The sequence below is a fragment of the Pelophylax lessonae genome, assembly GCF_965119305.1.
Source record: "Pelophylax lessonae genome assembly, chromosome: 13".
NCBI classification, from domain to species: domain Eukaryota; kingdom Metazoa; phylum Chordata; class Amphibia; order Anura; family Ranidae; genus Pelophylax; species Pelophylax lessonae.
In genome coordinates this window covers 127,992,744-128,017,567 of record NC_138780.1, presented here as the reverse complement: position 1 = coordinate 128,017,567, position 24,824 = coordinate 127,992,744, and the positions used below count along the sequence as shown (strand labels likewise).

The 24,824-nt window shown below is 45.7% G+C and overlaps 1 protein-coding gene across 8 annotated transcripts in view; it reads right to left on the bottom strand.

Annotated features, from left to right (window-relative positions):
- The window catches only part of PCNX1 (pecanex 1), a 388,730-nt gene that overhangs the window by 154,023 nt on the left and 209,883 nt on the right, over positions 1-24,824 (bottom strand). For 6 of the 8 annotated variants that reach the window (XM_082275578.1, XM_082275581.1, XM_082275579.1 and 3 more), the window contains 2 exons: positions 22,206-22,423; positions 12,424-12,577 (listed from right to left, as the gene is read on the bottom strand). In XM_082275578.1, the coding sequence (XP_082131704.1) occupies positions 12,424-12,577; positions 22,206-22,423 (372 nt within the window). The remainder of the gene's footprint in view (positions 1-12,423; positions 12,578-22,205; positions 22,424-24,824) is intronic. The other 2 variants (XM_082275580.1, XM_082275585.1) reach the window with 1 other exon arrangement.

The window sequence follows — 24,824 nt, the reverse complement described above, 5'->3', positions numbered from 1 at the left end:
ATGCGAACAGACTCCATTCTGAACTTCTGCACACGCACAAAGCAGTTCAGGGCCTTGAGATTCAGAATTGGACACACCTTGCCTTCTTTCTTCCGTACCATGAACAGGTTTGAACAAAACCCCTAAAACGTTCCAGAGTTGGAACCGGAACAATTACCCCTTGATGTAACCAGTCTTGCACTGCCCCGAAGAGGGCTTGCAATCGGTCCAGGGACAGATGCACATTGGAAGGAAAGAACCTCTCCGGAGGGTAAAAACAAAACTATCTTGAAGCCGGACTGTATCACTTTGTGGACTCACTTGTCTTGCACTAAGGAGGTCCACAGGTCCGGAAAACAGCGAAGACATCCCCCCACCCCAGGCATGTGTAAGGGCGCACCTTCATGCAGAAGGAGCATTGTCTGTGGGTCTGGAGAAACCCGCTTTGGACTTGCTAGACCAAGTTCGCTTGGATCCACCCGAAGAGGCCTTGAAAGGCTTTGAACCCTTGTCAGCCAACCCTGAGGAACGAAAAAACTTCCTGTGAGCTGAGAACGATGGCCCACGTCTGCGACAAGGTTCCTTATCCTCATTAGCCTGCAAAAGAAAGGTGCTCTTCCCCCTTGTGAGACTCTTAATGATGTTACTCAGAATAGCTCCAAACAGGCAATCTCCTTGAAAAGGAAGATCAGTTAATGCTTTTTAAGAGGTCTGGTCGGCATACCAACATTTGAGCCACAAAACACACCCAAGGACTCCTGCCGAAACAGTCTAGAAATCAGGGGAGCGTATCCAAAGAGGCATCACAGATAAACTGCAGCCCTGGGACCAACTGGCCTGCCAGCTTAGTAAAGGCTGGGGGGAGCTTCTCACCCTCCAGGTCACGGCGTAAAAGTTTAGCTCATTCAGGTAGAGTTTGTGACACCAGGGCACTAGTGAAGACTGGTCTGAGTGCCGAGCAGGCCACAGTGGACATAGTGCGCGCAGCCTACGCCTTTCTGTCAGCCAGATCCTTAAAAGCCAGCGATTCTTCTACCGGAATCATGGTTGCCTTATTCAACCTGGAAACCGGGGGATAAAACACTGGTGGAACAGTCCGCTTCTTAAGGAGGGACTCTTCAAAAGGGTACCTCATTGCGAATTGCTTAGGGACCACAAAAAGGGACATTTTGGACGTTCCCACTCTTTTGCGACAAATATGTCAAAATATTAAGGAAACAAACACCTTTGCCACTCTAGATGGCTTGTGAGTGCCAAAGCTAACTGGTGCCTCCGCCGCAGCTTCAGCTGCATCCTCCATTTTTAAAGCTTCACAAACCGACACAATCAGTGCACGTGACGCTACAGGAGTGGAGGAATCATCCTCACTATCAGAGGGAGAGGCTGCAGACCCCTCAGGACAGGCCCTGTGCGCAGCGGCCAGATCAGATTCAGAACCTGAGGAGACAGATGAAGCAGGGGAAGGCGGGGGGTGCTTTTTACTACCCTGCCGCCAAAAAGCCACCTCCACTTGGTACACAAAGGACTCCAGGACCGCCATCAGTGCATCAATAGATGGTTGGGACCCAGAGGGCCCCGCAGGCTCTGAGAGGGGGTCAGGTGGGGAAATGTGCTCCAAGGACTCCATGAGGAATAAGGGTACCCCAAAAAAGTGCACAAACACACCCCCACCGCCGCTGGTAACACCACCCAGTTGCCAGCCACAGAGCACCCCCGATCCTGCAGCAGGGAGAGGACCCCAGCAGACTCACCACCCCACCAGGCAGTCACCGGCAGCACCAGGATCAAAGCACTCCACGTGCGGCGTCCAGGAAGGAAAGAGGCCCAGGAGCCAGAACCAGGGGATAGGGAGTGGATCCCACAGCTAAAATGGACGCCCAGAAGGCTCCACAGTAATGGCCACTATTCAATTCAATGTTGGACTAACGCAAAAAGGCCGCTGCAGCTACACAAACAAGGCCGCCAGCCTATACAGAAAACAGGCTACAACAAAATGGCGGCCCAAGAAGGGAGGACAATGGCAGAAGCCCCCCACCGGGTACAGCCACCGCCCCCCCCCCCCATCGCCAGTACAGCACCCTGCCCCAGGAGGTAGCCAGACCACCACACAACCCCAGTGTAGGTGGGGGGGGGATAGATAAGCCACAGGACCATCAGACTCAAAGGGGGGGGGGCGCCTAAAGGGAAGGAGGGGAACAGGGGGGTCAGACCATCCCAGGGAGGGGCAGCGTCCACCCCAAAACCTTCCAGGGGGATAGCTACTCATCATAACCAGGAACCAGGAGGGCACCGCTCCAGACAGAACCTCCTCGCCATCGAAATGGGGGGGGGGGGCGTCGGCCAGGCGACGAAGGCTGAGACCCAGTCCCATGCGACCTTGTGAGGTGTTTAACTCGCAGGCCAGCCCGCCCAGTGGGGCCATGTCGCAACAGACCTGGCGTGGAGCGGTCTGTGCGTGCTCGCTGGCCAGACGGGGTGACCACTGGATCTAGATTTTCCAGCCCGTTGCCCAGTCCGGCAATTGATTGTAGATCTCACAGGAAAAAAACAGGAGAAAAATAATCTTAAAAGAAAAAAATGCCAGGACCAGAGATCCCAGCAAGGAACTAGGTCCTTACTCCTGACTAGGCAGAAAAAAACTGGGTAGCAGAGAGAGAGGGGGGGGGGGTATACCTCCTGGGACTGCCAATAGGAGTAGTCAAGTTTTTTTTTCTGCCTAGCGTCCTACTCCTGTAGGAGGCAGTATAACCCAATGGTCAAGATGATCAGGAGCTGTGTCCGTCATTGAACGAAAGAGAAACAAAGTCTGAAGAACCTTTAGGTCTAGAATGGGATGACTGAATTGGTAATAAGTCCGAGTAGAAATCCTGGTACCTTTCCATTTCAGAAACAATGGCTATGACCCCTTGAGAGAGGAGCTGTGCCAGAGCATCTTTGAAGGTCCGTCTTTGCAGGAATGTTAATAGGTTTGACAAAAATGAAGCGAGTTGGGAGTAGAGACCAAAATTCTAACTTATAGCTCCTGGATTTCACATTCAGGACCCAGATGTCTCAAACGTTCTGGGACTAGGTTGCTGCAAAGATCAACAGCCATGCCCTGCACTCTGATAAGTAGGGGCTGTCCTTCATTGCAAGTAACAAAAAGTATAGGGAGGCTCGGTGGGAAATGAGGACAGACAGCTAAGCCATGTGGCGCCGGAACCAGAGGGAAAATAAATTCAATGGAATAAATAAGCAGTGAAAACTAAATGCATAAATAGCACTAGGATATGTGCGTTTTTTTTTTTTTTTAAAAGGGTATACACCCATGAGCTACTTGTGTGGTAGGTGATGTGTGAAAACCATCCATGTGGGTCTTGTGAGTTCTCAATGAGATCATGGGAAAGACATCCAAGCGGGTCTGGAGCAGGAAGAAGCATGGAATAGTATTACAAGAAGTGCTTTTTGACCTCCTTGTTATATAGGGGTCATATAACAGGGTAAGGAGTGATATAGGGGTCATATAAACAGGGTAAGGAGTTTGGTTATCTTTTCTTGTGGTGGTGGCTGGATTTGTTTGCTCACATACTGGCACAAGAGAATTATTTGGATCTTTTGTCTTCACAAGCACTTTTGTAGACTTATTACTTTATTTGGAATATAAAAAGCTTTTTTGGGGACTTTATTTACAAAAAAAATGTGTGTGTGGTGTATTGTAGATTTAAAAGGGACATTACCCATGTTTGACGAGGATAGTGCTTTACATGTATGGTTTTAACTACTTAAAAGACCAGCCGCCGCAGATATACTGCAGCAGGCTGGCTCTCCTGCGCAAACCGATGCATGGGTACGTCGGCTTGCGGGAGCGGGTCTCGGGCACGCCAGCCCTGCAGCTAAGCAACGGGTCCGGCACCGGTTCGTGGATCGCTGCAGGGACTGACAGAAGGCGGTATGCCGTTGTAAACACAGCACACCACTCATCTGTCGCTGATTGGAACAGGGCTCTGGTGTTCCTGTTATTTCGGAAAAACAGGAACCCCGTTTCCATCCACCAAGTCTGGCCCCCACACAGTTAGAATCACCCCCTAGGTACACATTTAACCCTTTGATAGCCCCTGGTGTTAACCCCTTCCCTGCAAATGTCATTATTAGAGTAACAGTGCATATTTTTAGCAGTGATTACTGTAGTAATGCCACTGGTCCCCCCAAAAGTGTCAAAAATGTGAGTAAGGGGTCCGATCTGTCCCCTGCAATGTCGCAGTCCCGCTAAAAATCGCAGAACGCCGCCATTACTAGTTAAAAAAACTAAAAAATCTTTCCCCTAGTTTGTAGACACGATAATTTTTGCGCAAACCAATCAAAATACACTTATTGGGATTTTGTTTTACCAAAAATATATGGCAAAATACAAATTGGTCAAAAATGATGGAAAAAAAAAAGAGCAAGATTTTTGGTAAGATCTTACTGTAAAATCGGTTTCTCTAAAGTCCATTGACAGACGCAGCCTCCATCTTCATTAGCAATTCGGTTATGCTGCCCCCTGCAGGAGTAGTTCTAGGCAGGAAAAATAAAAATCTCCATGCCCACGGGGCTGTCCCCACAGGCATAACCCACACACCCTCTGCTCCAGCAAACCAGTTTAGTTGTAAGCAGTGAAGAGAGAAAAAACATCCCCTATCAGAGGGGCGGGTGCTGCGTCTGTCAATGGACTTCAGAAAAACATTTTATGGCAAGATCTTACAAATATCTTGTTTTCTCTATCATCCATGACAGACGCAGCCTCCATCTTCATTAGCCATTGGGATGTCCCAAAGCAGTGTAGGTATGAGGGGTGGGAAGAATGCAACCAGAGAGTAACGTAAACTCCAAAGGCTAAACTTTGCCAACTGGGTAACATGAAGCTCAACCAAAACAACAGGAGCTCGCCCAGGCGAAAAAAACCCTAAGAGAAACAAAACATTCTCTTACGAAACAGCAGCCTGCAAAACCTTGTGGCTAAAAGTGGTATCCGAAGATACCAACAAATCCACCTTGTAGAATTTTGTAAAAGTGTGCACAGACGGCCAAGTCGCCGCCTTACAAACTTGTACAACAGAAGCCTGATTGCAAAAAGCCCAAGAGGCACTCAGCGCTTTAGTAGAATGCGCCTTCACAGGAAAGGAGGAACCTGACCCTTGAGTGAATAGGCCTGAACAACCATCTGCCTGATCCAACTTGATATGGTCACAGCAGACGCAGCCAAACCTTTTCGAGGTCCGTCCATAAGGACAAAGAGCCAGTTTTCCAGAAAGACAAGGCAAATTCCTTGGAATGCTTAGGACATAAGGAAGGCAACATAATGTCTTCATTGAGATGAAAATCCGACACCATCTTAGGGAGGAAGGACGGATTAGGACGGAGAACAACTTTTTCTCTGTGGACCACCAAATAAGGCGAATGACAGGACAGCGTCACCAACTCAGATACTCTGCGAGCAGAAGTAATAGCCACCAGGAAGGCAACCTTCTGCGACAAAGAAAGCAGAGAAATCTCCCTAATATTCTCAAAAGGAGGCTTTTTAACAGGCAAAACCAGATTGAGATCCCACAGAGGCAACGGGGATCTCCTGATAGGAGCAAGATGACACACGCCCTGAATAAAAGTCTGAATCAAGTTAATAGTAGCCAATGCACGTTGGAAGTGAATAGCCAAGACCAAAACATGCCCTTGATAGTACCCAAAGCCAATCACTGCTCAACCCCTTTTTGTAAAAAGGCCAAAAACCTAGCTATAGAAAACAAGCGAGGGTGCAGCGATTCACACCATGAAATGTACGATTTCCACGTACGATAATAGATCTTCGACATAGATTTCCTGGCCTTCAAAAGAGTAGGAATCACCGAGTCAGAAAGGCCTCTATCCCTCAATACCTTGCTTTCAACAGCCAAGCCATTAAATCCAGTGACCGTAAAGCATGATGGAAGATCGGTCCTTGAGACGGCAGATCTTCCCGCAGAGGAGACCTCCATGGAGGATCTAGGACCATTTTTACCAGGTCTGCGTTCCGAGACCGCCGGGGCCAGTCTGGTGCCACCAGAATGACTGAAATGTCTTCCACCGCCACCCGGCGAAGAAACCTCGGCAGGAGTACGAGCGGAGGGAAGGCATAAATCAGCCGATACTGGCTCCAAGGGCGTCTGTGGCGTCCGACAGACGATCCCGAGACCTGGCCACAAAACACTGGACTTTCCTGTTGAGGCGAGATGCAAACAGATCCAGGTCCAGAGTCCCCCCAATGGACACACCGGAATGTAACCCCACCGGATGAAGAGATCATTCCCCTTGATCCAGCACTTGACTACTCAGGTGATCCGCTTGTCAATTTTCCACACTCAGAATGTGGACTGCGGAAAGAGCCGGAACATTGTCTTCCTCCCAATCAAGAGTCTCGGCCACCTCCTTGGCTGCCAGTACACTCTTGGTGTCCCCTTGATTGATGTTAACCACAGCCACGGTATTGTCCGACTGTATCCGAACCAGGGACCCACGTAGCAGACTCGTCCAGAGAAACAGGTAAAGCTTGATCGCTCTTAGCTCCAGAATATTGATTGGCAAGGAAGACGCTCTTTGCAACTTCTGTAGCTGTTCCAAGGGGAGAAAGACCCTGGCCAGTGCAGAGTCGAGAGTCAGCCCCAGATAAGTGACCCGTACGGATGACGTCAGAGCAGATTTCCTGAAATTGATCCTCCACCGAATTACCTGAAGGGTCTGAACTGTAATTGAGATGTTGCTCAACAGACCCGAATGAGTCTTCTCGCAACAGGAGATCGTCCAGATATCCCAAAATTTAAATTTCTCTCTGATGTAACAAGGCCAGGATCTTGGTAAAAACTCTGGGAGTGGAGGCGAGACCAAAGGGTAACGCCACAAATAGAATGAGCTTCTCTGCCACCGCAAAGCGGAGGAATTGCTGATGTCCCTCTAATATGGGGACGTGCAGATACGCATCTTTGACATCGATGGAGGCCAGAAAATCCCAGATTCAAGGACGCCACCACTGACCGAATGGACTCCAATTGAAACCTCTGCACCCGCACAAAGCGGTTCAGAGCCGTGAGATCCAGGATAAAAACGCACCTCGCCCTCCTTTCTGGGCACCGTGAACAGGTTTGAATAGAAACCGTGAGAGTGTTCCAGCGGTGGAACCGGCACAATCACTCCTTTAGCCAGGAGATCCTGCACAGCCTCCCGGAGATCTTTCAAACGCTCTGGAGACAGGCGAAGATTTGATTAGAAAAACCTGTCCCCCGGCCGGGACCAAAATTCTATCTTGTACCCGGAAAAAATTAGTTTGCGAACCCATTTGTCTTGAAATAAGGAAGTCCAGGGTTCCTGAAAGAAGCGCAGACGTCCCCACACCCCAGAAACGGGTGAGGGCGCCCCTTCATGCTGAAAAGGACTTGTCCGTGGAACCAGGCAGACTGGCCTTGCACTAGCCCCAGTGCTTCTTAGTCCCTCCAGAAGCTCTAAACGGCTTACCGTTTTCTTGCGCTCTAGAGGCACGAAAAAAACGCCTATGAGCAGTAAAGGAAGGTCCCCGCATTGCACAGGGTGTTTTACCTTTGGAGGAATGAGGAAGAAAAGTACTTTTCCCGCCAGTCAGACCCTTGATCTCCTCATCCAGTGAGTCACCAAACAAACGCTCTCCCAGAAAGGGGAGATCTGTCAGGGTTTTCTTGGAGGCCTGGTCAGCTGACCAGCTCTTCAGCCAAACCATGCGCCAGAGAGCAATCCCCACAGCTGAAACTCTTACCACCAGGGGAGCCACATCCAGGGATGCATCACACAGGAACACCAGGGCCTGAGCCATCTGGTTCAAAAGTTCCATCAGCTCCGGCGGAACTATGTCAGGGTACAAGTCCCCTTTCAGAACCTTAATTCATTCCGTAACCGTCCGATACCAAAACACACACAAAAAACTGTTTTAGAATAGAACCCGCCAACATGTGAAGATGGCGGGAAAGGGATTCCACCCGCCTGTCCACCAGATCCATAAAAACCGGGGATTCCTCCACAGGCACAATAGAAGATTTGTTCAACCTGGAGACCAGGTGGTCCACCTTATGCGGCACCATCCAACGGTTCTTTCAGCAAAAGGATAACAGCATTTAAAGCGCTTGGACACTACTAGCAAGTGCTTGATGCGCTGCCATTGATTAACAATATCAAAAGACTCGGGACAAGGAAAAAACTTTCCCCACCCTTTGGGTCTTGCGGGAGCCAAAAAAGACACCCGCGTCCCTGCCAGCGTGGGCTCACCTGTCAATTTTGAAGTTTCCCTCACTGAAGCAATCAGGGCTTCTACCAGAGCACGTTCCTGTGCTGCAGCTGAAGACAGGTCCTCTTCACCATCCGATTGCGAGGACAGCGACCCCTCAGGTAGGGACGCGTCCGTGGCGACGATATCAGCCTCTGAATCTTAGGACACCACCAAAGATGGAGAAGGCAGAGGTTGTTTTCGGCTAGTAACCTTTTTCATAACAAAATCAACTTTTGTCACCAGGCTTTCCAGAGCTTCCGAAATCACGACCAGCGACTGCAATCCAGACGGTCCGGGTGTCGCACTGAGCGGGTCCGAGGGTGAATTTACAGCCTGGGACTCCATAATCAATATAACAGAAAAACTGAGTACTGTCACTTTAGGAAGCGCAGATCGCAGCGGTCTGCAGAGTCCCCCTTAAATATACACTGACAGCAGAGTGTGCAGGGATATGCCCACAAAGACCACAGTACTGTTCCAGAGAAAAATCTCCTGAATGGAACTGTGCAGCAGGAAGAAGAATCAGGAGGAAGTGACCGGGCCTTGATGTGAAAGGTCACCCTGCCTGTGTACCTCAATAGGACTATACAAAAATGGATGCCAATGCAATTAAATAGGAAGCACAGGGAAACTGGCTGCCCCATACAAGTCAATGGGAAAAAAATTATACATTGTCCACACTTAAGATGGCGGCACCCACACGTGCCATGCGGCCAGGGACCCCATAATCGAGGCCTCAAGGATCTAAAACCAGACCTAGCAAGAGACGCTTGTCACCCCCCTCAGGACGCCAGGTGTTCCAGTTACATAGCCCCCTGTGGGGATGGGAGAGGGAGACAGGGCACAGGTCCGGGTACCTGACAGGCCAAGGGGATCTTTTAGGAAGTCCAGGTTCTATTATCCCCAGGAGAGGGCCCACATCTGCCCCAAGGTCACCAATGGACAAGAGGGGGGGGGGGTCACATTTACTCACCATATCATGGACCGGGTGGGCTCCGCTCCGGGGAGACCGCCTCCCACCCAAAGTGGGGGTGCTGCCAGCCAAGGGGTACACTGCGTTCCAAGTCATTGCGCCACAGGGAGACATCCACTCGCAGGCTCGTCCCCATTCGGAAAGGGGGACTATAACCTGCGGGACTATAACCTGCTCACGCTCGTAGGCCAGGCTGGGGAGACCTTAAGGATCTAGATTATCCAGTGCGAAACCCCAGCCGGCATTGCTTGCAGATCACCAGGAGGATCCCCCTGAACACTAGCTAGCAAAGTGAGTAAAGAGAAACAAAAACAAAATATTCTGAAAAGAATAAAAAAAAAAACTGAGACCGAAGTCCCAACAAGAAACCTAGGTCCTACTCAATACAGAAAAACTGGTTTGCTGGAGCAGAGGGTGTGTGGGTTATGCCTGTAGGGATAGCCCTGTGGGTGTGGAGAGTTAAAATTTTTCTGCTTAGAACTACTCCTGCAGGGGGCAGCATAACCAACATTGGCTAATGAAGATGGAGGCTGTGTCTGTCATTATCGTTCCACGAAACGCGTCAAGTTCAATGATGTTGTGATTATATTAAGTTACTCTAGCACTGTTAACCATTGCAGTCTATTGATGTTGTGATCATACTTGGAAACTTGCCATGTTGGTTTTTATGAACACTGGAGTTGGGATGATTTACCAGCTTTTTTACTTTGTTTATGTAACATGACATAAAAAAATGTATGTTTTTTATCTGTATAGATTATCAATAAATGTGGTATTTTTTCCTGTAAGTCTTGTCATGTCTCTCACTCAAAGTCCCAACCCTCTTTTTATTTCTGCTGTGTCGGTCAATGGACGATAGAGAAATTCAATTTTTTATTTTTTTTTTTTTATTGGGAATGTTATATAGCAGAAAGTAAAAAATACTGTTTTTTTTAAATTGTCGCTATTTTGTTTGTTTATAGCGCATAATCAAAAAACAGCAGGGGTGATCAAATACCGCCAAAAGAAAGCCCTGTTTGTGGGAAAAAAAGGAAGTCAATTTTATTGGGGAACAGCGTCGCACGACCGCGCAGTTGTCAGTTAAAGTAACGCAGTGCCGAATCGCAAAAAATGGCATGGTCATTAAGGGGGCAAATCCTTCCGGTCCAGAAGTGGTTAAATTATACACATTAGCCAAGAATTCCTTACTGGATGAAAAGGAGAGGACAGCTGGCCTTGAAAGGTGTTAAAAAGGACTATTGCTGTCAGGTTCTGTAGAAGGAAACTGCATTCCACCCTGGAATTGTTAGTGGATTGTAAGCTGGAAAAGCCTGCAGGACCACGGTCCCTGTGCTCCATCATACAGACATATGTGAGGGATTCCCACAAGAGGCGCTCACAAGTACCTGTGGAGCAGGAAGGATTATTGCAATCTGACCTTGCACCTAACAGCAGGGAGCCCAATATACCTCCTGAGTATGGCAGGGTGCAACAGGGGAGAAGGCATGCACCAGTGCTCTTATAGCAAGCAGTTTGCTATAGGGGGCACCGGTCAAGGGGGAGAAGAGAAAAGAAAAGCCAATGGGGGAACCGAGAAGAGGAGGATCGGGGCTGCTCTACACAAAACCATTGCACAGAGCAGGTAAGTAGGACAGGCTATTAACAAAAAAAAAAAAAAAAAAAAAAAAAAAAAAAAAAAAAAAAAACCCACACACACACACCAAACTTTTAATATCACTTTAAAGAGAAAATGGCTGAACATCAACACAAAATCTAACCATCACTTGAGAGGTTGTAGGCACAGCTTCAATTTTAAGGACGACTACTTAGTCACACGTTTTTACTTGGACAATGGAGGGTGGTTGACCAGGCAAGGCTTCACACTCTGAAGACACTCCTGTGGTCCTGTCTTTTTGTGAGCAAATCATAATGACTGGACATAAAATATTGGATATGTTGAAAACATATTCCCTAAAGATGCCATTTTGACTATCTCAGGGCTCGACAAACCCCAGGTGCCAGATCGTATTGGCGTCTAGAATTAGCGGCCTGGCGCCTGGACTACACTGCGGCAGGTGTCCTCTTCCCATGCGGCCTCTGCCCGCGGGTGTGTGGACTAAGATGCAGAGGCTTTGCGGCCTGCTGGAGCGAGATGCTTACATTGGGGAACTGGTAGCCTCTTGTGGTGGCTGGGGTGCAACAAGTAGTCACTGGCGGCGGTGAGAGTTTCCCCTGCCTGCTTTCACTGCCCGCCCATCTCCTTCCAAAGAGACGAGGTTGAAGGTGTTTTGGGCTTGATCTGGTGCCCTGTCCATACCGGTGAGTGGACAGGGAGTGTCGGGCAGCTGGTTGGAATGGCCTCAGTTCCATTTACAATCTCACAAAAGATGGAAACAGGTTTTTATTATTATTTTTTTCATGAAAATATATATTTTTTTATTCTCTTCCTCTCATGCCACACAGCCGAAGGCCCCTTTCACACGAACTGTCGGATCAGGTCAGACTGTCAGTTTTTCAGGCGGACCTGATTGGACCCTTCAGTCTCCTCTATGGAGCGGCGGATGTCCGCTGACAACCGCCACCATCCGCTCCTGTCCGCCAAAAACAGACAGATGATGGCCCTATTTTTAATCCATTCGGCGGATCAAATCAGATGGCATCGGATGGAAATGCACAGGTAGTCTATTTCCATCCGATTGCCCCATAGAGGACAGTGTTAAGTGTTTGCTCCGCATAGGACCTGTCATCCGCCCTCTCAGCTGGAATTAGCGGAGAAATCCCCGCTAAGCAAGTGGATTCCGCTTTGCAGAGGTACCGTGTGAAAGGGGCCTAATGTGGCATGAGTTACTGGATCTTCTATCACCCCCCACCTTGCTGCACTGTCCTTCCCTAGTGAGACATTTCCCATCACACCATCAAGCCAAGTACACACGGGCCGAATGCCAGGCAACATCAGCCGGTTCAATTAAAACTGGCTGCCATTGGGCCCGTGTGTACGGCAGGTGGTCAGACAGAAGCCGGCCATTCGGCAAGCGCGAAAAAAAAAAACAGGCTCCTAACCTTTTTAGCTAGTTGATAGATTCCAAGCAAATTTGTCAAGCCCTGGATTATCTTAGTGTCTGTGGGCCCCTTCATTGTCGCTACAGCCAAGATAACTGACAAAGCCTGATTACACAAACAAAGAATTATAAATAAGCTACAAAAAAGTACTCACCTTAAGGAGAGAGTACTGACAACTGGCAATAACAAGACAAAACTGGAAGACCCAGATATCTTTGAAGAAGCCTCCCGTGAGAAGTACAGAGCCCAGAAAGGCAACCAGAATGGCAAGCATGATAGCCAGCACATTTTCTAGGATCTCCCTGTTCCTAAATTGAAGAAAAGAATTACAATGTTAAAATATGAAAAAAGCGCCAAAAATTGCATTCTACGGCACAGAGCTCACCACAAATAAGGAATTTATACAATTCTAAAAGAATATGGAGGTTTTTGTTTTTTTTAAACATTCGTCCTATTGCACAAATTCTTTAATGAAAATATTATCTGCATGTACAGTATCTCACAAAAGTGAGTACATACTCACATTTTTGTAATCATTGTATTATATCTTTTCATGTGACAACACTGAAGAAATTACACTTTGCTACAATGTAAAGTGGTGAGTGTACAGCTGTCTCCTCGAAATAACACAGCCATTAATGTCTAAACCGCTGGCAACAAAAATGAGTACACCCCTAAGTGAAAATGTCCAAATTGGACCCAGTTAGCCATTTTCCTCAGTGTTACAAGGTCTCAGGTGTGAATGGGGAGCAGGTGTGTTAAATTTGGTGTTATCGCTGTCACTCTCTCATACTGGTTACTGGAAATTCAACATGGCACCTCAAGGCAAAGAACTCTGAGGATCTGAAAAAAAAAATAGCTGCTCTACATAAAGATGGCCCAGGCTATAAGAAGATTGTCAAAACCCTAAAAATGAGCTGAAGCACAGTGGGCCAAGACCATACAGCGGTTTAACAGGACAGGTTTCACTCAGAACAGGCCTCGCCATGGTCGACCAAAGAAGTTGAGTGCACATGCTCCGCGTCATATCCAGAGGTTGTCTTTGGGAAATCGATGTATGAGTGCTTCCAGCAATTCTGCAGAGGTTGAAGGGGTAGTGGGTCAGCCTATCAGTGCTCAGCCCCTACGCCGCACAATGCATCAAATTGGTCTGCATGGCTGTCATCTCAGAAGGAAGCCTCCTCTAAAGATGATGCACAAGGAAGCCAGCAAACAGTTTGCTGAAGACAAGCAGACTAAAGGACATGGATTATTGGAACCATGTCCTGTGGTCTTAAGAGACCAAGATAAACTTATTTGGTTCAGATGGTGTCAAGCGTGTGTGGCGGCAATCAGGTGGGGAGTACAAAGACAAGTATGTCCTGCTTACAGTCAAGCATGGTGGTGGGAGTGTAATGGTCTGGGGCTACATGAGTGCTGCCGGCACTGGGGAGTTACAGTTCATTGAGGGAACCATGAATTCCAACATGTACTGTGACATATTGAAGCAGAGCATGATCCCCTCCCTACGGAGAATGGGCCGCAGTAAAGTATTCCAACATAATGACCCCAAAAACACCTCCAAGATGACCACTGCCTTGCTAAAGAAGCTGAGGGCAAAGGTGATGGACTGGCCAAGCATGTCTCAAGACCTAAACACTTGAGCATCTATAGGACATCCCCAAATGGAGGGTGGAGGAGTGCAAGGCCCCAAACATCCACCAGCTCTGTGATGTGGTTATGTAGGAGTGGAAAAGGACTCCAGTGGCAACCTGTGAAGCTCTGGTGAACTCCATGCCCAAGAGGGTAAGGCAGTGCTGGAAAATAATGGTGGCCCCATAAAATATTGACACTTTGGGCCCAATTTGGACATTTTCATTCAAGGGGTATACTCACTTTTTTTGCCAGCGGTTTTCAAAATGGCTGTGTGTTATTTTGAGGGGACATCAAATTCACAGTTATACAAGCTGTACACTGACTACTTTACATTGTAGCAAAGTGTCATTTCTTCAGTGTTGTCACATGAAAAGATATAATAAAAATTTACAAAAATGTGAGGGGTGTAATCACTTTTGTGAGATACTGTAAAACAACTTGCATGTTTTTCTTCTTGTTTTGATTATGTTATGGTCTCTTGGCAAGGTGAAAGACAAAATCCACTTACAAACCCGAAAACGGGAAAAAATAAGTTGAATTTCTTTGGCATCAATACATCTCAAAGAATTTGCGACAAGGCCATGTTTACCACTGTGTGGCATCCCCTCTTCTATTTAGAACCGTCTGCAAACATCTGGGGACTGAGGAGACAAGTTGCTCAAATTTAGGAATAGGAGTGTTGTCCCATTCTTGTCTAATACAGGCTTCTAGTTGCTCAACTGTCTTCGGTCTTCTTTGTCACATCTTCCTCTTTATGATGCGCCAAATGTTTTCTATGGGTGAAAAATCTGGACTGCAGGCTGGCCATTTCAGTACCCGGATCCTTCCTCTACGCAGCCATGATGTTGTAATTGATGCAGTATGTGGTCTGGCATTGTCATGTTGGAAAATGCAAGGTCTTCCCTGAAAGACGACGTCTGGATGGGAGCATATGTTGTTCTAGAACTTGGATATACCTTTCAGCATTGATGAAGCCTTTCCAGATGTGTAAGCTGTCCATGCCACACGCACTCATGCAACCCCATACCATCAGAGATGCATGCTTCTGAACTGAGCGCTGATGACAACTTGGGTTGTCCTTGTCCTCTTTAGTCCGGATGACAAGGCGTCCCAGTTTTCCAAAAAGAACTTCAAATTTTGATTTGTCTGACCACAGAACAGTTTTCCACTTTGCCACAGTCCTTTTTAAATGAGCCTTGGCCCAGAAAAAACGCCTGCGCTTCTGGATCATGTTTAGATATGGCTTCTTTTTTGGCCTATAGTGTTTTAGCCGTCAACGGCGAATGGCACGGTGGACTGTGTTCACCGAAAATGTTTTCTGTAAGTATTCCTGAGCCCATGTTGTGATTTCTATTACAGTAGCATTCTCCTGTATGTGATGCAGTGCCGTCTAAGGGCCCGAAGATCATGGGCATCCAATATGGTTTTCCGGCCTTGAACCTTAGGCACAGAGATTGTTCCAGATTCTCTGAATCTTTGGATGATATTATGCACTGTAGATAATGATAACTTCAAACTCTTTGCAATTTTTCTCTGAGAAACTCCTTTCTGATATTGCTCCACTATATTTCGCCGTAGCATTGGGGAAATTGGTGATACTTTGCCCATCTTGACTTCTGAGTGACACTGCCACTCTGAGAGGCTCTTTTTATACCCAATCATGTTGCAAATTGACCTAATAAGTTGCAAATCGGTCCTCCAGCTCTTCCATATATGTACATTTAACTTTCCCGGCCTCTTGTTGCTACCCGTTCCAACATTTTGGAATGTGTAGATCTCATGAAATCCAAAATGTGCCAATATTTGGCATGAGATTTCAAAATGTCTCACTTTCAACATTTGATATGTTATCTATATTAAATTGTGAATAAAATATAGGTTTATGAGATGTGTAAATTAGTCCATTCCTTTTTTACTCACAATTTGTACAGTGTCCCAACTTTTTTGGAATTGGGTTTGTACAAGTCTTTTATTCACCTCGATACTAACAAGTTTTTTCATTTTCAAAAAATTGGGGCAAACAATTAGATTACCTTGGGGTGTAAACTTTTCCAAAAAGGGGTCATTCTGGGGGTTGACATTCTGTCCTGGCATTTTTTATTACAGAAAGGGAACTTTTTGTAAAAAAGATCAGCTTTGATTGTAGCAGCAGTTAACACTCTTATTAGCATTTTGGCTTCATCACTTGCTAGCTCATCATAGCAGCGCACCAGTGTCCCCCGTTTTATATATTTAGCCATACCTGCTGCAGATGTGAAAAAATAAAATAATAGTTCTATATTTAGAACTCTTAACCTCCCTGGCGGTATGATTCTTTCGGATTTTAGGTGCTGAAAGCGGTACCATTATTTTGCATGTAATTCTTGAGAATAAGCAGCCCAAACCAACTATTTACATTTTTTTTTTTTTTTTTACTGTGCGTTCTTCTTTATAACATCTTGGGTATGATAATGTTTGAAACAAAATCATAAATTTTAATATAATAAAAAAACTATAAATAAGTTAAAGTATATATACACGCACACAATATATATATATATTACAGTAAAACTGCTGGAAAGGGCACTGGGGGGCAATGTAATGTGAATTTATTTTATTTTGAATGGTATTCAGTGTGTTTGGTGTGTTTTACATTTGAATTTGCCGCGGGTTCCACCCCCCTGCGAACGTCACGTCGCAGGAGACGGAAGCCGGGGCACGGAGAGGATCGGGAGGAAGACCTGCCGCCGCATACATCGCTGGATCCCGGTGACAAGGTAAGTAACCTCTTGTACAGGATCCAGCGATGCTTCTGGCGGTACCCCGAGTGTGGCTAGGGGTTACCGCTTTTGGCTCTGAAATTTAACCCCGAGCCACGCTCGGGAATACCGCTAAGAAGGATAACAGGTTGGAACATACTATACATTAAACTTATGACTTGTGTAATACAAGCATGTAAGAAAAGTAGACAGTTTCAGTAGTCTGGTATGACACAGTGAGTGGACACAATCAGGAAACACCACAAGCTGATTAAAAACATCCAATCATAAGTTAAGCCTCTGAGTCACCGTAGCTGCACCACTCAATTTCTGTTTTCACAGGGGTGAAAAAGTAGGTACAAGAATAGAAAGGGTAGGATGTGCAAGGAAAAAGAAGGGAACAGGGGAGAAGTAGGGGTTAGTATAGGAAGAAGGGGGGGGGGTGGGTTTGCCACTCAAGCTCGCTGCCCCGGTGACCCGCTTAAGAATCTGTTTAGTGGTTCCAGTGGTTCCAGATTTTGAAATGTTTTTCTGATTGTTCTTGTAAGTTGCCCGTTAATTGCTCCATTACCTGAAAATCTGCCACGTGGTCAAGCCACTGCTCCACAATTGGTGGAGAGGGCTTTTCTGACATGGATGGAATGCAGAATTTGGCTGCACTCAGAATGCGATTGAGGAGAGAATTATTTGTAGCGCTTAATTGACATCGAGGTAACATGAAGCAAACTGGCTGCCAGGCCATTCACATGAGACATCCATGACCCTATGAAATATGTAGTAATGTACCGACTTCTTGGTTGCATCTCTTGCCCAAGAGGGATACGTTTGGATTCATTTTGTGCAGGATAAGTGAGGTTTTAAATTAACTAGTCATGATTTTGTAGCATATCTCTTGGTAATTTGATAAATTAGCTATAGATGCCTTATGGGCAAAAAGGAGAAGAAGCTGAAGAACACAAGTCCACAAAACGCATCTTACGACCCCACTTTTCCAGGAGACCACCATCCACCGAGTGCTATCCTTGGGATTGAGCGAGTATATATTATATGGTTTTAAATAAAGCTCTTTAATATCTTTTTACTACACCAGAGGTCTGCGCTGTTTTCACTATTCCTTTGCTTTTGTCTTCACAGGTGGAATTCCCTCTCCCTGATTACAGCAGCACTGCTAGTGTGTAGTAGTAGTAGTAGTGTTAAAAACAATATCCATGCTGTGAAAAAATGTTGCCAATATAGGCGAGCCAAACATCCTGCTGGTGTAAAGCTTTTTGTGTTTTTTGGCATTAAGTATATACATGCCAGTGTAGTTTTACATTGGAATAAAGTGCCCTTGACTATAAGAAGTCTGCCTTCATCTGTTAGAAACTTCCTTGCTTTTCTATGAGCTGGCATTGCTATGGTTCGCTGTGGGAAATCCCAGGCTGTTTAATTTCAGAATTTGATTGACACCAAAGTGAGTCTCTTGCAGAAAGATTTAAGGTGTTGAAATTCTCAGAGCAATTTAGATAGTTTTTCTCCCTAGTGGAAAAAATTTGGAGGTAGCTGTCTTTATGGCAGAGTAGCATAATACTAGGCAGCAGCAGCGGCCGGTCCATAAGGAGCGCCGTCTCCCTAATCTCAATGCAGGGAATCAGACTGAATTTTTTTTTTATTTGAAGCCTATCATTAGAGCCTGAGGCTCCAATTGGTTTCAAAAAGGTTTGGCTCAGGGCGCAGAGCACTGTGCCTCGAACCCACCCACTTGTGACATTAGCGAATCAATATTAGCTATTGTCTTCCGGCTTCTCCTACCAGCCAATCAGAACAGGAGGTGGATCTTAAGACTGGATTACCTGGGAGGAGAAGCCGGGGAAGCCACAACCTGGGGAGGGTAAGTGAAGACCTGGCGGGGGGGGCGGGGGTTATTTGCCACCCCCTGCAAAAAATTGAGTACCAGCTGACACTGCTAGGCAGGTTAAAGCTTGAAGGTCAAGCATGGTCATTGGTGGAAAAGCTCAAGGTTCGGTAGAACCCTGAGGCTGCGGTGAGGAAGAATGAACCTTGCCTCGAGATATTGCATGGTGTTGGCGCTGGGGTTTTTTGGGGGGGAGCACAGATTCAGCAAGGTTAAAGTTTGGTCCGCCTTCCGTATCATCAAGGCAAAGGGTTAACCCCAATGGTATGATAGTCCCAGGGATTGTAAGATATCCAAAAGGGGTTTCAGGAGCTTCCTGCAGTAGGGAGCATGCCAACACGGGTCTGGTAGAATGTAGATGACGACTCCATCAAAGCCGATACAGTCCTTTTGCTATGCCTAATGCAGGATTTTCTCCTTTACTTTATAAAAGTGCACTCAACAGAGTACGCCTCTTGGCTGAGAGAAGTTAGGGTTTCCAGCACCTGGTACTTGGTGGACCCGATCGAACTCAACAGAGGTCATTTCGGGGTTACCCAGCAGTGTATTCAAGATCGCCTGTACTGTAGTAGAAAGATATATAGAATGACGTGGATACAAGATTGTTCCTGTGGTTCTGTGTCTTCCAGTCGCAGTTGGAAATGAGCGAGCTGCTGATGAGAGGGAGGTCTGGGTATCCTTCAATTTGGTGGATTTATAGACTAGTGAACCGGTGGAGTTGCTGAACCGAGGATTCCAGGGAGTTTACTGTCTGGTTGGTGTTATGGACTTTGGTGGTTGAGTCAATCAGTTCACTCACCAGGTAGTGAACCCTTGGCAAGGGCATAGGGGTTGGCTTTTGACGGCAATGCCTGTAAGAGGGAGCAGATGCTCAATTCTTCAGAGAGACTCTCAGGAAGGGCTGACTGCTAGTCCCATAGCCGAGGAGTAGAGTTCAAATACTGGATAATAAGATGTGCCGGAGGGGTGCGGGGCTATTACCTCCACTAAGCCCGATGTCTGACTGTGTGCATCGGGGGCGCTGATGGGAGACAGGCACTATGTTGAATTCCATTTGAGGTCTGTGAGCACAGCTTTTAGACAGGTATTTGGTGGAAAGAGTATTGCTTGGTGTTCTGCAGGACCCAGATAGTCCCTCGGTCCTTTTCATGAGTAGTGAGGTCGGCTGGATAGGGCTATTTCGGCTGAAAATCGCTCTCAGGTTGCAAAGCTTACAGAGTGCTGCCTCATGCCTACCATGGCCAAACCATGCCCCCAGGGGGGTGCAAGATTTCCCTCAAGTGGTAATTTGTAGATTAGCCACTTAAAAGGTACCTTAAACCCAGAGCAAAATATAATACATTTCTTAAAAATACAGGAGCAAAATCAGGACCGGAGTCCTGTCCCACCCACTCAGCGCTTATGTCCTATGCAATCACAAAACAAATAGCAAATCACCACTTGTGGATGAGCAAAAATAATGGATAACAATATAGAATATTCTAAAAAAAAGCTGCTTCTATACCATCAAATAATATCTAAAAGGTGCGTAACTAAACACAGGCCCATATATGCACTTGCAGCACTAATACGCCCTTGCTTCCAAGAGCGGCGAATATGTTAATAATTCAAATAAATGAATATAATAAGGTATGAACTTAATCAATCAGCATAATGTCCTGTTGGCTAGTCAACATGCAACAAATGGTAATAACAAGTCTCTTTTTCCAAGGCAATGGAAAAAATTTAAATGGTGTGGACTAGACCCAAGACGGATCTCCTTCAATTCACCAAAATGCCACCAAGAGCCTTCACCACACCGCCGTGCTCCCCCTAGGTATTAAACACGTACCCTTGTTGTAAAGGTCAAGCGCTTAGAACAAATCAAGTGATCCTCCACTATCCAATGGCGATCCACCTCTAGATCCTGGTATTAGCTTGTCAATAAGGGTCAGCGCTTCCTCATATCCTTATTTTAGAAAGGCCAGTCTCAGCCTTTCTCAATCAGGGCCAGCCATAACAATCTCTTCCACAGTATATGGAACTTTGCTGTATGCAAAAAACAAAACAAAATGCATTTAAATTATTATACAGAATCTACTGTGTATAGCGCCAACAGTTTGTGCACATGAAAAAATGTCTGCTACTTCAGGTGACATGAAGTGAAACTCCCTTCCCTTCAAGGAGTTTCACTTCATGTCACCTGAAGTAGCAGACATTTTTTCATGTGCACAAACTGTTGGCGCTATACACAGTAGATTCTGTATAATAATTTAAATGCATTTTGTTTTGTTTTTTGCATACAGCAAAGTTCCATATACTGTGGAAGAGATTGTTATGGCTGGTCCTGATCGAGAAAGGCTGAGACTGGCCCTCTAAAATAAGGATATGAGGAAGCGCTGACCCTTATTGACAAGCTAATACCAGGATCTAGAGGTGGATCGCCATTGGATAGTGGAGGATCACTTGATTTGTTCTAAGCGCTTGACCTTTACAACAAGGGTACGTGTTTAATACCTAGGGGGAGCACGGCGGTGCGGTGAAGGCTCTTGGTGGCATTTTGGTGAATTGAAGGAGATCCGTCTTGGGTCTAGTCCACACCATTTCAATTTTTTCCATTGCCTTGGAAAAAGACTTGTATTACCATTTGTTGCATGTTGACTAGCCAACGGGACATTATGCTGATTAAGTTCATACCTTATTATATTCATTTATTTGAATTATTAACATATTCGCCGCTCTTGAAAGCAAGGGCGTATTAGCGCTGCTAGTGCATATATGGGCCTGTGTTTATATACGCACCTTCTAGATAATACATTTCTTCTTTCCAATCCTAAGATAAGGGGACTGTATTTTGAAGGCTTTTTTCCTTTACTTTAGTCTGGTTCTCCTGCCAGTAACATACTTCTTGTCATGGGGTGGCAATGCTCACTGACTATCTTTGGAGCAGCAGTCTTGTCAGCCAAGGACAGTAAATGTGTTATGACTCCAGGACACACCTCTCCCTTTCTACTTAGCCCTAGCATAGACAGGAAAGTGTTCTGTAATCTGCCAAGAAATCTGGGAAACAATCCTAACGATTAACGGTGCAACAGATGTAGACCACAGAAACAGATCAGCTTATTAGATTTCTGGCAGATCAACAGGTGTTTTTTCTGCTCTTATTGAACATAACAAAATACTTTTGGTGTTAACTTTGAGGCCTTGTTCAGAACAGGTAGTGTGTGCAAGTTTTTTTTTTGTGTGACACGTTTGAGGGCATCCAATTAGTTTAAACTGCCTGCTCAATAAGCGAAAAAAAATAAATAAATTTGCCGGCAGAATTTTTAAATGTTTTCTAGATGTGTGGGGGTACTATTAGGAATAAATGGCACCCGTGCGTGTCTACAAAAGGGTAGCACGTTTATGCGTGGTAAATGCATGCTTTTTCATGCATTCCTGTACTGCACCTGGTGTGAACAAGCCCTAACAGACCTAAAAAAAAAAAAAAAAAAAAAATTGGTGAAGTTCCTTGTTAGAGTTTACAAACACTTTATTGTAGCAAACCCTAACTTTTAATCAATCGATTGAAGCAAATGAAGATATTTTGCACTAAGCCAATCTCTTATGTGTGTCTAAAACTTTTAAAACCGTACACATTCCTTGAGAATAGGTAAGCTTGAAAAAATAAAACTGAAAACAGTCTCCTACCTGTCAAACAAGGCCAGGAGTGTCAGCCTGTCAAAGTTGATACCGACCCACAACTTGGGCAGTATCCAGAGGCGGTAGTAGTGTTTCACTTTGTGGGTTGCCTGCTCCTGTGGCTGCATCTGATCTTGCAAGTCAGGGCTTAGGTCAATATCCTGCTGCTCTAGTAAGTCTGTGTCTATGGTTAGCAGCCTGTTTAATCGGATCTGAGGGAGAGAGAGCTACCAAAGATTCAGAAGAAGAGATAAAGAATTCATAAAATGCATCAAAGTGTTACATAATGTAATAGCAAACTGATGCCTGAAAAAAAAAAAAAAATCCTGCTTCACTAAAACAAAGACGTCATTAAGCATATTTAAAAATGCTCTACAAAATAGGCAGATAAAAATGTTTTATACACGAGTACATGTTTGCAGAACTAACCCCATTCACAATATTTGCATTCCATGTACAATGCAGTAAGAAAGCAATAGGTTTTACAAATCCATTCCAAAAAATTTCCCTACACAAAATGTATTCGTTACGTGTGTCTTTAAAGCGGAACTTTAGTCAGAAAATGAAATCCTAATAGATCATTTCATGCTGGCCCCTTTTACAGGTACAGCTATGTAAAACATTAAAAACAGGTGTCTATACGGCTTAAAATCCAGCAATACACTGTCTCACCCTGCTCTGCACAGCCTCAGCTGCTTTTTTTTCTTCAGCACTGTGCCAATTATCTGAGTCAATAGGTCGATCAGGTTACAGCCTCAAAATTTACTGCTGCTATTGAGAGGAAGGAGCCAGCAGGAATAACAGACTGTACCAAAGGACGACGGACTAGGGAGAGGGAAAACATAAGCAGGAAAGGTGAAAGGACAAATTCTGCTGTTTCAGCAGCTATGGGAAGGCTGGTCGAACTGAAGCCAATTCACGGATCGACTTCAGTAAAACTAGCCTGTTGGGTTTTTTTTAACCGATCACTTCCGGCGGCTATAGCAGTCTGCAGTGATCACTTTATATAGCATTGCATGAGGGATTCCCCCATCAACACTGACTGACGATGGGGGAATCAAGAAATTTTCTTTTCTTCAACCCTTGGTTAAAGGAATCTTAGCTCTCTGCTATTCTTTCTCCCTGGCATGGCATGGCATCTGTGAACCTAACCACTGTCAGCTACCGCAGCCTTCCCCTCTAGCTGAGCCAAGACTTCCAATCAAGACTTATAATGCAAACATTCCTGTTACAGAAAGTGACAATTGTTCAGTCTAAGGAGAGGGGAGAATCCTCAATGGAGGAAGTAATTGTTCTTGGCTTCAACAAAAAGGACGGCTCCAACAAGAAGAAACAGGAGCAATGCTGGAGGCAGTTTACAACACACATTCATTTTGGCAGCATCATTTTTAATCGGGAATGTATGTTCCTTGCTAAGTAATTATTACCAATTTATGGGTAAAATTCTGCTTTGAAATAAATCTAGACCAAGGAACAAAAATTAAGTATTTTGCAGCTTACAGTCATTTTAATGTGGTTGCTGCACTAATTTGTTTTTTGAAAAGAACATTTGCAGCAAGTATAGAAAAAAATTGAATTTTGTAAGAACTTACCGTAAAATCCTTTCCTCTTAAGCTCATTGACAGACGCAGTCCTCTTGATTAATATCAATTGGGTTATACTGCCCTCTACAGGAGGACACTAGGCAGAAAAAAACGTTCTGGCCACACCCTGGGGGCAGTCCCAGGGGGTACATCTTCTCTCTCCCTGCTACAGGATGTTAGTTATGTCACAAAGCAGTGTCAGAGAATTCAACCCAACCCAACTCAAAATAGAGGGGCGGTACTGCGTCTGTCAATGAGCTTAAGAGAAAAGGATTTTACGGTAAGTTCTTACAAAAATCCAATTTTCTCTGTCGCTCATTGACAGACGCAGTCCTCTTGATTAATACCAATTGGGACGTCCCAAAGCAGTGCCACAAATGAGGGGTGGGATAACGGAAATCAAAATCCAATCCAGAAGGCCCAACCGGTGCCGACTAGAAGTCTTAAAGGCTCATCAGACAAAAGGATGAGACTCAACTGAAAACCCAACAGAAAAAAACCCTCGAGCTAGACCAACGGTCTCCTCAAATAGCGGCCTGCAGAACAGAACCTTGCGGCCAAAAGAGGCATCCGCCGATGCCATCACATCAACTTTATAAAATTTTGCAAAGGTATGAACCGACGACCATGTAGCCGCCTTGCAAACCTGAAGCACTGACATCTGATGGCGAAAGGCCAAGGAAGCACTAAGCGCCCGGGTGGAGTGCGCCTTAACAGGGAACGGAGGATCCCGACCCTTAATAGAATAAGCCTGTACCACCGTCTGTCTGATCCATCTGGAGATAGTCGCGGCAGATGCAGGCAACCCCTTTTTAGGGCCATCCATGATCACAAAAAGTGAATCCGTCTTACAAAACGAGTCCGTAGTATTCAAGTATACCCTGATCGCCCGAACCACATCCAAGGAATGCAACGCAAACTCCCGAGGATGAGTGGGCTTAGGACACAGGGAAGGAAATACAATGTCCTCATTCAAATGAAACTCTGAAACCACCTTAGGAAGGAAGGATGGATTTGGACGAAGAACCACCTTATCTCTATGAAC